A 15,844-nucleotide genomic window follows, 5' to 3' on the forward strand; every position below is an offset into this window, starting at 1 on the left:
ACAGCACCAAATTCAATGCCACCCAGGAGGACCTGTCCCGCTACTTGGCAGATATAGAATTAAACTGGGTAGACGCCACGCTAAGAGAACCCCTAAATGCACCAATCACGACCGAAGAAATTCACCAGGCCATTAAAGACCTACCAGGCACCAAGGCCCCGACGGGCTGATAGGCGAGTTCTACAAAGCGTATGCTCCCATTCTCGCCCCATTCCTACAACAGGTATATGAGAAGGCAATTGAATCAGGATCACTACCCCCGACCCTCCGAGAGGCCAACATGATACTACTTCACAAAGCCAATAAAACCCCTGAAGAATGCGGCTCTTACAGACCAATTTCCCTGATTAACTTAGATAACAAAATACTAGCCAAGATCCTAGCATCCAGGCTTATCCCCCTTATGCCTGCGTCGGTACTGGCGGACCAAGCAGGATTTGTGCCAGGCCGCAATACCACGTTCGGCATAAGACGCATGTTCGGGGTCATGGAGGCGTTGGACCCCTCGCTTCAAGCGGTGGCGGTCCTCTTGGACGCCAAAAATGCATTTGATTCCATTGAATGGCCATTCCTCTTTGAAATCCTTCAGAGAATGGGTCTCGGGAAGAGATTCCTCCAACTAACAGCCCTATTGTATAACCAACCCCGCTCCCATATAATCCTAGGGAAAACCAGATCGACGGCAATCAACCTCCAGAGAGGAACAAGGCAGGGGTGCCCACTCTCCGCCCTGCTCTTTGCACTGGTGATGGAGCCCCTCGCCTCAGATCTTCGGGCTAGACATATTCGGAGAGGCCTGTCCTTAGGCCCCCATAAATTAATAATCTCCCTATACGCAGATGATATTGCCCTTTACATACAAGATCCGTCAACAAGCTTGAATCCGGTAATTCATGATATAATCAAATTTGGCAATTTCTAAGGCTTAAAAATAAACCACAGTAAGTCAGTGATATTCCCACTCACCCCAGAGACCCAAGAATGTCAAGACGACTATGGCTTTCAATGGAAACACACAAATGTGCGCTACCTAGGGATTTAACTGGCCAGAGACCACCAGACATTGTTTCAAGACAACTACGGTAAAGTTATACAATCACTGCAGGGGAAAGTGGACAGATGGAAATCACTACCACTTACCCTATGGGGCCGGGTGTCATTGGTAAAAATGGTGATACTCCCCAAACTTCTGTACTTCTTCGTAAATCTCCCGCTACTAGTCCCCCAAAAACAGCTACAACATATCAGGAGCATAATCCTGGAACTTCTGTGGGCGGGCACAACAGCCAGAATAGCCTACACAGCACTCATCCAGCCGGTAAACAAATGATGTGGAGCGCCATTACTGGGCAGCTCAAGCCCAATTCCTGGGGCACTGGTACGACACACAATTCATCCGTCCCCATGTCCAACTAGAGCGAGCCTTGGCATCTCCTAATCTGCTTAGAGCAGCTATTTTAGGCCTGACAAATATCCCACATCAAACCCTAAATCCATATCTCTCCACCATAGCAATATGGAAAAAAAATAGCGCTGAAATGCAAGATTCAGACCAGGTTCTCCCCCCCTGCTACCGGTAAAATTAATTCCTGGAGTCCCACTAACCGCAGAAAAAGTCTACCTAAATTGGGTTGACAAGCTAAACTTTAAAACTATAGGCGACCTCTTCATCGAAGGGCACTTCCTCACCCGCCAACAAGCCAAAACCTGCGGAGCCTCCACCGCCCTAGATACATTTATCTACTTTTGCCTCAGAGGCACCCTACAAACCTTACTGCCCACGTTTCCACAACAACCCACGACGTGGCAACTACTCTACGTGGTCATCCAATCACAAGGGGAGGGTAGGCTGGTCTCGATGCTATACAAGTCCCTACTAACAGACACAGTCCCAAACCCGACAACATCTAAAGTGAGATGGGAAAGAGCTCTCCGGACCTCAATTCCAGATGAAGATTGGGACTATACCCAAAAGGTATCATTAAACACCAGATATAAACTAATCCACCTAAAATACATTCATCAGGCATGCCACACCCCTGCTAGAATCCACCACTACCACCCCGCGACCCCCCCACAATGCGGCCGCTGCGGTGCACCTTTGGCAGACTTTCTCCACCTCGCATGGGCCTGCCCAGCAGTGCAGCATTTTTGGGGAGCGATACTAGAAAAGACGGCCGCAATAGTAGATACACCCAATGTACCCGACCCCAAGATTACCCTATTGGGATTTACCAAACACTTTACCCCTACAACTCGCAAACTAGGAGGACTGCTGCTACTACTGGCACGTAGAAGAATTGCAATGACATGGGGAAAGGGGCCCAAACCGACCACACAGCAGTGGCTGAAAGACATCTCCTACTGCCAAGACACAAACACATTTCATCAAACTATTACCCCTACACGCTCGACCACCAGACATATGGGGCCCATATATCGCTTACTTGCTGTCCACTGAAGATAATGACTCCTCTCGAGGCACGACCCCAGAACCTATGCCGAGCCCCACAGACTCATGTCCCAACACGAATGTCGCACTTAACCACGGACTACTACTGACTCAGGCTCGGGTGTAACCCAGGAGGAGGGGGAGGGCGAGGGAAGGGAAGGCGGGAAGGAGAAGCACATGTTACTTCCATTTTTGCAATGTCACGTTTTTGTTTTGAGTAAATACCAAAAATAAAGTTTAAAAAAAAAAAAGTTTAGGTTTAAAGCCTTTCTTTTTCCCTGAGAGCTTGGGTTTCCCCTTTGTCTCTTTCTTTGGCTTGGAAATAGAAGGTTGTCCTTCCCGTGGACTGGGAGGAATGGAAATCTGCTCAACCTCCCACTGATAGTCTCTCAAGGTTGCCTCTCTGACCAATCTTGTTGGCTCCTTCTTCCTTTTACTGGGAGGCTTGAGGGTACTAGATACAACTCCAAGATATTTCAAATCATTCCCCAAAAGGACTCTCAAATGCACTTCATTTTGTACACTAACAGATAGTCTAACAGTCATGCTATTGCACTGGATGAGAGCTGGCGGAATAGGAACCATTCGGATAGGGCCTCCTGCAAGTTTAGTGGGACCCATGGGTGCCTAAGCCACATCCTCAGGTTTGAAAAAACGTTCATCAACCACTGTAATACTTGCCCCAGTGTCTCTAATGGCAGGGGTTTCCTGACCATTTACAAGTCCACTGTCCTTATAATATTGTACAAATCCACATTCTGTTGTTCCCACAGACCCAGCTACACTAAAGAAACACTGCCAGTAATTGAAAGTTGCCACTTGCCATTTAAACTTCTCCCTCAGGGATGAAGACTAAGGAGGCACTGTGGACCCCTGAAGGTGCACACTTGCATCTGGGATCCCCTTTCACATGATCAGTAGAGCCACATACAAAACATTTCCAAAATGTTCTCTGGAATGGGGGTTTCTGCTGACCCCCCTTTGGTTTGGCACCAGAGGTTTCACTAGACTTTCCAGGTTTCCCATGGGATTTACCCTTACTAATTCTGTGGCCCTCTTTTGGATGGGTGTATTTAGAATTCTCTATTCCCTCTTTCTTCTGCTGATTCCCCTCTTCCTTTGTGTGAGCTCTCCGATAATCCTTATTAGTGGCCCTTTTGGCTAACATTTGGGATCAATCTCTTTTGAGTCAGCCAAGTGCTGCCTCAGCTCATGAGAGCAGGCATCAACAATAGATTCTAACACAAAAATATTCCTCATTCCTTCAAAGGTGTTCACTCTGTAACCCTTAACACAGCCATCTAAGTTCTTTAAACACTCACATACCCAGATAGCCCAAGGGGTACCATCAGTCTTTTTCAGGGTCATAAACCTCTTAAGGTACTGGGAAGGAGTTTTCCCAAATCTGGCTATTAATACCAGCTTCACAGATTCATAATCCTTTCTCTCAATGGCACCCAACTCCATTACAGCATCACAGATATTCAGGGGGAGCCTAGACATGAGCCAAGGGATTAAATCATTCCCACTGATTCCTTGAAGACCATAGGTGTATTCAAACATACCGAGCCAACCCAACACATCAAGTTTAGATTCATACATACTCACTGCTTCTTTGGGCAAGCAAGGCTTCTTGGGAATAGCAGACCTAGAGGACCCTAAAAGGGAAGTAGAATCAAGAGACAGTCTTTTCATATCCATTTCATGTTGCATCTCCGGCTCTCTGAGGTTGATATCTTGATGTTTGGCTTCAGCTTGAGCATTCAACTTTTTGAACTCCAACCCTAATCTCATTCTTTCAAGAGAAACATATTCTGGGCTTAATGGTGGACCTTATGGGGTCCCAATGGGAATAGGCTGAGGCAGAAGGGCGGGCTGTGACAAAGAAGGGCCCTCTTCCCGAGACTCCTCTACCTCCTCTGACTCCTCTTGCAGATTGGAGGAAGACTCTAAACTGTCATCCTCATCATCATTTTCCACATTACCTGGAATAGTAGTGGAATAGTAGGTGTTGCAGGCCTACTATCCAAACATTGGTGATTCAACAAGCTTGCCATTAATTCACTTTTCTTTCCCTTCACAGTCAGACCCCTGATTTTGCACACATCTTTCAGTTGATCTACTGTCAGAACAATCAGGGCTTCTTTTCTGAAGTTATCCATATTTGGCATGTTACAATTGCTTCACTTTTTGATTGAGTTTAGCCTTGTGGCTGGTTTAGTTGGGCACAAGCACAGCAAATAATCAATGTAACCACTCTACACAAATTCTCACCGCCTGCCACCATTGTTAGGCAAGAATTGGAGTAGTAGCCCTGTGGGAGACTACACCACCCTTGTCCTCTTGGTATTAGGTAACCCACCTATTGGTATAGGTGTGTACTACATAAATTGGTAGCATGGCTGAGCAGCCAGACATATCTCAAGAGGGGTACATGTGAGTTGTAGAGCTGTAGCATCGAAATCCACAAATACAAGTATCCAAATAACACTTACACTCAAGGTTTTCTAGTAAAATAATTATTTATTTATTTAATGGTCAGTTTTAAATAAGTATTCCTTGAAAATGGCAATGTGCAAAAATACACTTCAAAATACGTTCTCAGAACCAAGACAAGCAAGTAGACAACTATTTAGAGATGCTTCATACACACTTCCTACACCCTGAGGCGACTATACTAACTAGGACAGTAATGGCATTTATATATCACTTTTGTACTTGGTAAAATTCTTAGGTAGGTAAAAAGAAAAGGTTAAAGGAAGGAAAAAAAGGTTAACAGGTTCTCAGAGCATGTGAGCACTTTTAAAATCTCCCAATGAAGTCTAGATAAAACATTTCCCAGCAATATTAGTTCAAAAGGGACAGTTAGAATGAAAGTCAAAAGACTAGAAGAGCCTGCAGGGAGCCAGGACAGCCAAAGTCAATTGGAGCAAAGTCTATGGAGTTGAGGCACTTCTTAGATAGCAAAAAGTCTTGCACAAAGTTAGTTTGTTGTAGAAAATCACTGTTGGGCCACAAGCTGTTAGACTTGTGGAAGTTAGAGCTGGGATCAACTCTAGAAAAGCAGCTACTGCAAATCTCAACTGAGAAGAGCAAACCCATACAGAGCTCTGTTACTCCCAAGCTAGGTTTGTGTTATAAAACTATTAGCCTGATTCATGGAATTATTTGCATGAAATATGCAGATTTGCACGCTTTTCTGCAGAAAATCCCCATACTTCAGGGATTTTCAGGCAGAAAGGCGCACAAATCTGCGTAGGCTTCAGATGAGACCTCGTTAAAGAGTTCGTGGATGCTCGATGGCTGCAGGTCACGTGCTCTTGAATGGACTAGATCACCCTCCACCAAGAGTTCTGTCAAGCTCTACGATGGTGGGGAGTGCACCCTCATCTGATGCAAGGAACTCTTTTTCAGATCTCACCATACCAGGCCACAGTTACCACGGATGTCTCCCTGGAAGGGTGGAGAGCCCACGCCAGGCAGTCACATGCCAGAGGCATCCGGCTCCCAGAGGAAAAAGACCTACACATCAACGTCCAGGAGCTCCGGGCAGTCTTCCGGCCCTCAAATAATTCCTGCATCAACTGCGGGGGAAGGTGGTGAGGATCCTCACGGACAACACCACCACCATGTTCGACATCCAGAAGCAGGGCGCGACGCGCTCCACGGAAGCACAGTCCCTGTGGTGCTGGGCCATTCTTCAGGACATGTTCCTCTTGCCATTTCACCTGGCAAGCCCCAAGAAGACCATTGCAGACTCGCTCATCAGGAAGCTGTGGTCCTTCCACAAGTGGGAGCTTCGTCAGGATCAAGTATCCCTTCTCTGCCGCAAGTGGGGCCAACCCCAGATGGACCTCTTCACGACAGAGGCCAACTCTAAATGCCAGAGGTTCGCCAGCAGGTTCCCTCAGCCGAGGAGCCTGGGGGATGCCTTCTCGTTCCCATGGGAGGAACGGCAGATCTGGTACCCAGACCTGCTCCGTCTGTCAGTAGCTTTGTCCATCTGGCTACCTCTGCTTCCTGATCTTCTCTCCAAAGAGGATGGAACGATACTGCACCACAACTTAGCATCGCTGAGCCTCACACCTGGCTCCTGCAGACCTAGAGATTTGGCATTATTCTCTGACGCTGGAATGCAGGAAGATCCTGGCAAAGGTCAGAATTTCCTCTATGTTATCATGCTACAGCCACAAGTGGAAATGCTTCTGAGGGTGGTGCAGGACTCAGAGGATTACTCTGCTGCGAGTCACAGCTCTGCAGCTCCTTCCGTATCTGCTTTCCCTGGCCAAGGCTGGCCTGGCCCACACCTCTATCAAGGTGCGTCTGGCTGCCATATCCCGTTACAACAGGACACCAAGCAAGCCCTCCCTGTGGTCGCACATACTTGTCAAGGAGTTCCTGGAAGTCCTCTTCAGGACTTTTCCACCAGTGAAGGCTCCTGCTCCAGCTTGGGAGGTCAACATGGTTTTTACTAAGCTCACAGGAATTTGGACCGATGCATCAAACCCCTTTGAAGTTTCTCTTGTAGAAGATGGCTTTCCTAGTTGCCATCACCTCGGCCATGCGGGTTGGGGAGATCCAGGCCCTCTCCTGCAAGCAGCCGTACTTGTCATTCCACGCTATGAGGGTGGTTTTGTGGACCCACCCCACCTTTATACTGAAGGTTCCTTCAGAATTCCACCTCAACAAGCCTTTTATTCTGCTAGTCTTCTTCCCGAACCCTTCTAGGCCTGCTGAAAGAGCGATGCATTCGCTGTACGTTGCTCGTGCCTTGACGTTTTATGTGGCATGCACAAAGGACTTTTGGAAGACGTCTCAAATCTTTGTGAATTTTGGACATGTGACTCATGGGAAGGCGCTGTCGAAGGCTTCCATATCCATGTGGCTCTCTGGCTGCATCATGTACTGTCATCGTCTGGCCTACAGATCGCTTCCAGGCTGGCCGAGAGCCCACTCCACCAGAGCCATCGCAGCAATGACAGCATTTCTCTCTGGTGTTCGCCTGCTCGACATCTGCAGCGCTGCTACGTGAAGTTCCATCCAAACCTTCACGAGGTTCTACTGCATCAACAGGGATTCCAGGGTGGAGTCCCAGGTCGGCCAAGCGGTACTACGCAACCTGTTTGCTTGAGGATGAGTCTGTTCCAGGGGTAAGTGTATTGCTTCTGCTGCGCCTTGCCACCTCCCGTGGTTTTGTATATGTACTGCTGTGTAATAGTATTCATGAGCATGTTAATCCATGCCAGACCCCATGCTGGAAAAGGAACAAGTTACGTACCTGTAACTCCTGTTCTCCAGCCGGGGTCTGGCATGGATTCACATGCACACTCTCCCTCCTTCCCCGCTCTTCTTGGTTCAGCCTGCCACTTTACGTGCTCTACGAAATCTGAAGATGGCCACCAGGGGTGGAGCTTAGGTAGACGACTGTCATTGGATGGGAGCAGTATGACCCAAAGGACATTTGCTTATAGAGGAGAATTGCAGTTTTCAGCCTAAAGCAGAGCCTGACGATGGGGAATATTCATGAGCATGTGAATCATGTCAGACCCATGTTGGAGAACAGGAGTTACAGCTAAGTAACTTTTTCCTTTTCTCTACTCACACGCATTATTTGATTTACCTTTCGGAAGAGGCAAAATACATGGTAATAAGTTGCAAAAGTGCTCCTGATTTTTATACGTTAAATGTGTGGAAATATATGTGGAAAAGTCTCACTGTTCTATATAGACCAAGAATACAGTTACATATGTTGGGCCTTATTATGAGCATTTTGGTAACTGTAAAAACGTGCATTAAAATATATCCTCTTTTTAAATATCACCTAATTATTAGCTTGATTGCATTGGATATTTACAGCATGGACCTAGATAGGACATGATGCATAGTCTACATAACCCAAATGTACCCCATGTAGGACAAAGCATGTTCTGGTCTTGTGCAGAACAGATGTGACCAAGCAGTTTGGGCTGGACTGAGGTGGGACCAATCCTGATTTGCATATGGTCTTTCCCCTTTTATAATGCCTTGGCAGGCAAAGAAAGATGGTCTGGGGGGTTGCCCAGAGGCTAGGATTAATTGCAAATCTTCCACCCATCACCTCTTGTTTTTCAGGACTTCCTATGCACGCCATTCTGTAAATATACCATCTAATCCCAATTTCGGTGGCATTTTTGAAATATGGATTATTTACCCCATGCAACAGTTTCCATGTACACATTCCATAAATAGCCCAGCCAATCGAATTTCACAATTATGTGATGTATCTTCAAAATAGGTGGCATGTAAAATACCAAATGTTTTTGCTGTTAACCACGGTACTCCTAATGATGCTCTTTGTCTGACTTGACAGTAGTCGAAGTGAGAGATGGGGCCTGAGGGACCATCCCTTTCTGCTCTTGACCACAACAGCATGAGTCTCTAACAGCTAGTGCATTCATGAATATGCCCATTGCAAACATGTTCAGGAGATTAACAAAGCCCCCCAGACCTCCCTTCAGCTCACATGGCATGTTTCCATGCAGGACCGAAATAGATAGATTCTGAAAATCTCAGTAGGTCGCAAAGGCAGCTGCAAATCTCAAAATCTCCAAGTAGGAAATTCGCAGATCAGCCCTGATGAGAAAATTAGGTACAATGGTATTTACCGGCTGTGTTTCCTGCTGAAACAATGATAAGAAAGGCAGAATATACTGGAAAGCTAATGAATACGCGTCAGAACGTCACTAAAAAGCAGCCATCTTGGCTGGACTGGTCTGGTTCACCCAAATTACCATGAATATAAATGTTTTACTCCACATTTCACATAGATTTTGGTAATGGTTCTCACAAGACTGAAACTTTCAATATTGTCTTTTTGAACCGTATTTAAGTGAATTCTTACAAATCCAGATTTCCTTTGTCTTCTAGAAATCTAACTCTTTTAATGTCGGGATGTCAATGTTAGAATTGTATATGTACTAAATGTAATAAAATGTTTTTTAATCTGAGGAAGACGAACAGGTGGATGTTTCTCCCTTTTCCAATTATTTTCATGTGTCTTCCAGGCTCACCGCTTTTGTACTCAAGTCCTTTTCAAAGGCAAGCTCTCACATTTATATCGATCCGCAGCAGCTTTCCAAGTCACTGGAGTGGCTCTCGGGACATCAGAAAGAAAACGGATGCTTCCAGAGTGTCGGGCAACTTTTTAACAATGCTATGAAGGTGATGTTTTGTATAGATACAGTATGTGGGAAGTGAGTGAATGATATAGCGGAGCGGCGTGCGAGTGACAAGGCAATTAGATGAGTGAACTATTTCTACGGTAAAGAAGGCAGCACTGAGCCAATTTTAGACTTGTGTGAGGAGAATTTTTTTTTTTTTTTTTTTTTAAACTTTATTGTGTTGTTTTTCAATAAAATCTTTACAACAACCAAATTTTATAAGATCACATAAAAATTACATAAATCAAACCCTATTCATGTTACTCTAGTATAACAATTTCATTTACGTAATAATAAAAACAGAGCAGAAGAAAAGAAATGTTATCACATAGAACAATTAGGTAGTAGTTGACAGTGAGGCCCAATCACATCATTATCATCATCTCATTATCCGCTTCTCTTTCCAATTTACTTTCGATGGCAATCAAGAAATAATGCAGATCAGCAATCAATGATTTCCTTATTCCCCACATACATTGGATCCATAATAATTCAAGGTCATGGTTATTAGATTCATTCAGATATTTTCCCAGAAAAAGTTGCCTCTGCATGGAAAAATAGGAGCAATAAATGACCAGATGTTTCAAGGTCTCAATTGTTGTTATATTACAAAATCTACAACCTTCTACATAAGCTGATACCATCTGATTCCAGTTTTTAATCCTCTCTCTCGTTCTAAAAAGATTGAATCTAAAACGCATGTAGTTCTCTCTAAGCTTTTGACCAGGTGTCTGCATGATATATCCCAGTACTGGTTTTCTGGGATGACGGAATTTTGCATATTCTCTATACAATTTATAGGACCCAATTTTGTCGGCTGTATCTGCCCAATCAGATTCACGTAGTTTTAACTTCACTGTTTGTGGTCGTGTGATTAAGTCCACTGAGTTCATTGCAAATCTTTCCATCGCTATTATACATTGTTGTCCTGCAACTTCTATCCATTTAGGATTTCCCAGTTTTAACATTTCACCCAGATCTACATACAATGAATTTGGTACTGGGTCTAACATCTTTGCATAACTGGCGATTTTGCGCCACAAATAATTTGAGGCTAATGAGTTTAACCCTAATTCATGAATAATTATCACGTTGGGCAATGACATCGGTAATCGCAATACTTGTTTCCATATTTTTCCTTGTACTTTATTAAGAATTTTTCCAATTTCAAGAGTACATAAGTCTAACCCATAAATGAGTATTGGTTCCACTTTAAGAATATAATAATCAATCAGTGGTATCAATGAGAATTGACAGAATTTCTTGTATATTAGTTTCATTTGAGAGATAAGTGGCAGTGCTTTTGTGTTAATTTCCGACTGCCATTTTGCGATCGAGTCAGCATTTGTTAAATTATACCCCAAATAAGTCAGGCCCAATGCCCTTGGTATACATAACCCATCAATGTTCCAATTATACCGAATAGTCTTTTTTTTATTTGTAAAGACCATAATGTTTGATTTCTTTGTGTTTATTTTCAAGTTATGATTAGCGCAAAATTCTGCCAAGCATGTCATTTTGTTTTGAAGGCCAAAAGGAGTAGGATCAAATAGTATCAAGTCATCCGCAAATGCCATCCAATCCAGGCGGAGTAAACCCAATTTTACTGAAAAGGCATTACATCCTGACCATATTGCACCAATTTCTGTTAGATATAGATTAAATAATGTGGTAGCCAAATTACATCCTTGTTTCACGCCAATATATGTTTTAATTGGAGAAGTAAGCGATCCATTTTGGTCTATCTTTATCCTATAAGTTGTGTTCGTATGGAGTAGTGCAATCATTGCTATAATTTGTGCTGGTATATTGTGTTCTTTCATTCTTTTCCATAGTATCTGCCTAATCACTGAGTCAAATGCTCCTGATATATCGAGCAAAGCCATGTAAATTGGTCCATGATTTTTTACCCTCGTTAACTTTAGTAAGTGAGCCAGAACAGTCGCATTTAACTGTGTCCCCATCCCTTTCCTGAATCCAGTTTGGAATCGGGATAAAATTTCTTTTTTTGTGATGAATACATTTAAGTCTTTTAGAATAAGAGCAGCAAACACTTTCGCTGTTACATCTATAAGTGCCACCGGTCTAAAATTTGCTGGATCATTTAGTGGCCCTTTTTTGTGAATGGGGATCACAATCGCCGACAACCATGATGTCGGTACTCTCTTAGTTTTCAGCACACACTCTATACTTCTCAGTGTAATAGCCGCCCACAACTTAGGGTCATCTTTTAAAACACAGGGTGGAATTCCATCAGGGCCTGCCGCCTTAGATGGCTTTAGGTTCATTATAACCAATTCAATATCTTCTAGTCCCCATGGGCATTTAGTTGGCAAATCTGTCATGTTAACTTCGGTATACATATTTTTAAATTTTGATGGCATCGCATATTTATTACTATATACCTCTGTCCAGGCTTCACCGCTGACAGCCGAAGGCAGAGACGATCCTTCCATCACTGCAGGATCTCTTAACAATGCCCAAATTTCTCTTGTATTTTTTTGGCATAAGTTATATATCATGTTCTGATTAACTTTTTGATATTTTACCATTTTTATTTGTTTTAAGTCATTTTTATAGCTACTCATAATAGCCTTTTTTTCATTATAATATGTACTACCGAAATTACCATTCCCAAGTTTTAGTAGGTTGCGCAGTTCTCGATTCTTGGTTTTTTTCCTAATGGCAATTTCTGCATTATATAATCCCTTTTGGGTTTTCTTTTTCTGTGTGTTGTTATCTTTTTGCGCTGCCAATCGTTCAATATGATTGTGTATCATAATAGCATTCTTTGATTCTAGATTATTAGCCTCTCCTATACTCAAGAACTGTGGATTCATTTTAACCATGTCCCTATTCACCAGGAAGTTAAGTTCCCTATATAGTCTCGTATTCCATCGTATTGATAGTGCTTGACGATCTATTTCCAATAGTGCAAGTGGCACTAGTACATCATATCTTTGAAGAGGACATTCACAGTAACACTCCAATATGAGGAGAATTTGAATGAGGAACAAGAGTTTAACTCCGGTGTAAGGCTCCATTATCCCCTATTCCGTCCTCATTGTCCCAGTCATAATTTTAGAGGGGATCCCACCTTTTAGATAGGTATACCAATGAAGAAATAGAGTGCAAGCACCTACCCTATTTTATTTATTTTATTGGTCTTTTATAACATGCCTAATACCGTACCTGAGTTCGGTTTCTAAGCGCGGATCTAGGATTCGAACTTATGTTGCTCTGCGTGGTCTTGCTTTCAAGACCAGCGCATTGCCCCTGTGCTATCCTCCGTTCACAATAGGAGCACGGCTCTTCCATGCTGTAAGCATACCAGATAAAAGGTATCAGGTAATATTATCCCCACCAACAATATCGCCGTACATATGGTCGTCGGGAACGGCCATAGGCGATATTTTTGGTGGGGATAATTTACGGGGTAAATGGGTGGGGAGGTTGCGGGGGTGTCCCCAGCTCCCTTTAAAAATATATGGGTGTTGCAGGGGTGTCCCCCGCAGGTTCCATGGGGTAATATCGCCGCAAAAATGTGCCGAAATATTTGTATGGCGATATTTTTGCAGGGATATTATCACATGGAACCAGATAAAATGAGCCACCTCCTGTTTTCCTGTCTTCCACATTGACATGTAAGTATGCTCTAGAAGTGCTCATGGTCTTGTCCCTCAGGGCAGACCCTCGCCTTGCCAGCAGTACGCAGTGTAACAAGTCCCAATTGTGGACACAGCACTAGTCTGGTGCCACCACTTCCGTCTCTACTACCTGTACTTCTTAAATTCTTCCAGAGACTGGGGAGGCCGCCCACTATTCAGGGCCTCATTATAGCAGGGAATTGTTCAGCTAAAAACGCATTCTATGCAGAGAAGGGAGGGACCTGGAGAAGGTGGCAATTCCCAGGCATCGGTCTAAAATATACCCCCTACAAGGTTTCCAGATTGAATCCCCAGAACACCTCAAGATCAACTCTCTCCTACTTTGTGCAACATCCAAGACATCAGTATCATCCGAAGAAGCTTCGCCTCCTGACCAAGTCGATAGAAGATTGGAGGGGTTCGCAAAAAAGCCCATGTGGCCTCAACCTTTGCCACCTACCTGTCTTAGTCCATTCTTAAGGATTTCCAAGACCTACTGGCAGCTATAGAGGAGGAAGCTGAGCTATTCAGCCTGGTTGATCTTATAGAAAAATAATGTATGTTTGCCTCCGACATCATGAGTGATGACCTGTGTGCCTTTGCCAGGGGGATGTGGCAGCTGCAATCTTCGTCGTCCCCTGGGCAAGGGCTCCCCTCCAACCGTTAGTGGCTCACATCTTGAAGTCATGGGATCCAGCCACTCAGGATTATTACTGACCAATTCCCCTAAACTGATTCATCATCAGGGATCTCCAGTGGTGGCTATACCTCCCCAATCTGCTGAGGGGTCTTCTGTTGCTTCAGCCCTACCCTCAGATTCTGACAGCTGTCGTCAAAGCAATGTGATTGGGGATGACACTGAATGGGTATGCAATACAGGCATAAGGGTAATAAAATGAAGCCCGGGCTTCCTCCAGTTGGTGGAGCCATCAGCGGTCCACAGGGCCTTGCTACACTTCGGTCATCAGCTGGAGAGACAGGCAGTGCTCATCAGGACAGGCAATATGGTAACCAAGTGGTACCTCTTCCACTAGGAGGGACCAGATCTACCATGCTAACATCCAGGATCATGTCTTGGGCATTGACGCATCTCCTTTCCTTGGAGGCTTCCTATCTCCCGGGGAGTGGAAAAACCAGAGGCAGATGCCCTGATCAGAATCTTCCCATCACTGGGGGAGATGCCCAGATTCAGTGCGCATTCCACTTCTTGTGCAGATGGATTGGGGTCTTAGTAATAGACCTCTTTGCCTCACTCCTCTCTCACCTACTTTCCACTTACTGTTCCTGGGAGAGGGATCCTCAGACCTGGGGTCAGGATGCTCTGTCCACTCAGTGGTCTCCGGGGCTCCTCTATGCCTTTCTTCGCACTACTCTCTGGGTTTCCTCAAAGGGTTAAGAGGGTGGATTCATCTTCCATCCTGGTAGCCCCAACCTGGCACGGGAGAGGGTTGTTTCCACTAATACAGATGATGGCGGCAGAGCTGTCCTGGTCACTTCCCCCATTCCTCCGATCTCTGAGGTCTCCCCTTCCTCCACAGCTTTCCCTGATCTCCCACCAGCTAAGGATGTGGAGGTTGAACAAGAGGGGCTTCTATGCAAGGGTTTTATCCATGATTTAGTGGTCGACAATCATGGTTGGCACTGGCCCTCCACCCTCAGTGCTTCCAACAAGCATTGGCAGCCCCTTTCAACTTGGTGCTGAGCCTGGGGGTTGCTTCCTTTGTCTTCTTAGCCCTTGCTACCTTTAGAAGTTCTGAAAGAAGACTCCAATCTGGGGTTGTAGTCTCTTCCCCCAGAGCCCAATTGGCAGCTATTAGAGCTTTCCGAAAACCACTGGGAGGTATTGGAGATTCAGAGGGTTTCGTAACCCATCTCTTAAAAATGTTCTCCTGGGCACGGCCGCCCATTAGATCTCCCTCCCCTAAATGGGAACCCACCTAGTCCTCTCCCACCAGGCCTTGCATCCTTTTTATATACATAAAGATATATCCCACCCTGTATCAAAAGTAAATCTCAAAAGGAAGAAAATTTCAAAATGATCACTCAGTTAATTTCCAGGTGACCCTAAAGTTGCATCAATCATCTAATTAAATTATTTATGCATGTTTTTTAGAATAATTGTGCTAGTTGGAGAGAGAACACATTTTTAGATAACATGTGCTTTTTAATTCATGTTGATGAAAAATAAACCAGTGATACCAAAATATTCTGTGTTCAACATAGATATCTGTGATGTAAACATATTATAATCAAAAGAAAAACATTAATCTTCATAATCACAAAAAACCATTCAACAATCTGACAAACCAGATTAAAAATTTCCAAATTGTGACATTTAAAAGTAAATTTTGAAAGGGAAAAACTTGAATACAATTCCCTAATTAGACTCCCAATAGTGGATGTCTTGAAAAAGGCTTCCTATATCTTTCCCTTGTAGTTATTCTGTTAGGTAAATGAAGCCAAAATTAGCGAGAGTTCCGAAAAGAAAAATATTCTTTATCCTGGGGCTTTAAATTGTCCATATATCTGGGTCTTATACAGTAAAA

The 15,844-nt window shown here is 44.1% G+C and overlaps 1 protein-coding gene across 1 annotated transcript in view; it reads left to right on the top strand.

Moving 5' to 3' along the window:
* The window catches only part of LOC138510506 (alpha-2-macroglobulin-like), a 1,041,624-nt gene that overhangs the window by 828,650 nt on the left and 197,130 nt on the right, over positions 1–15,844 (top strand). Inside the window, exon 26 of the mRNA XM_069626208.1 lies at positions 9,496–9,652. Within this exon, the coding sequence (XP_069482309.1) occupies positions 9,496–9,652 (157 nt within the window). The remainder of the gene's footprint in view (positions 1–9,495; positions 9,653–15,844) is intronic.

Source organism: Ambystoma mexicanum, chromosome 6p (genome assembly GCF_040938575.1).
Source record: "Ambystoma mexicanum isolate Mex_15411 chromosome 6p, UKY_AmexF1_1, whole genome shotgun sequence".
NCBI lineage: Eukaryota > Metazoa > Chordata > Amphibia > Caudata > Ambystomatidae > Ambystoma > Ambystoma mexicanum.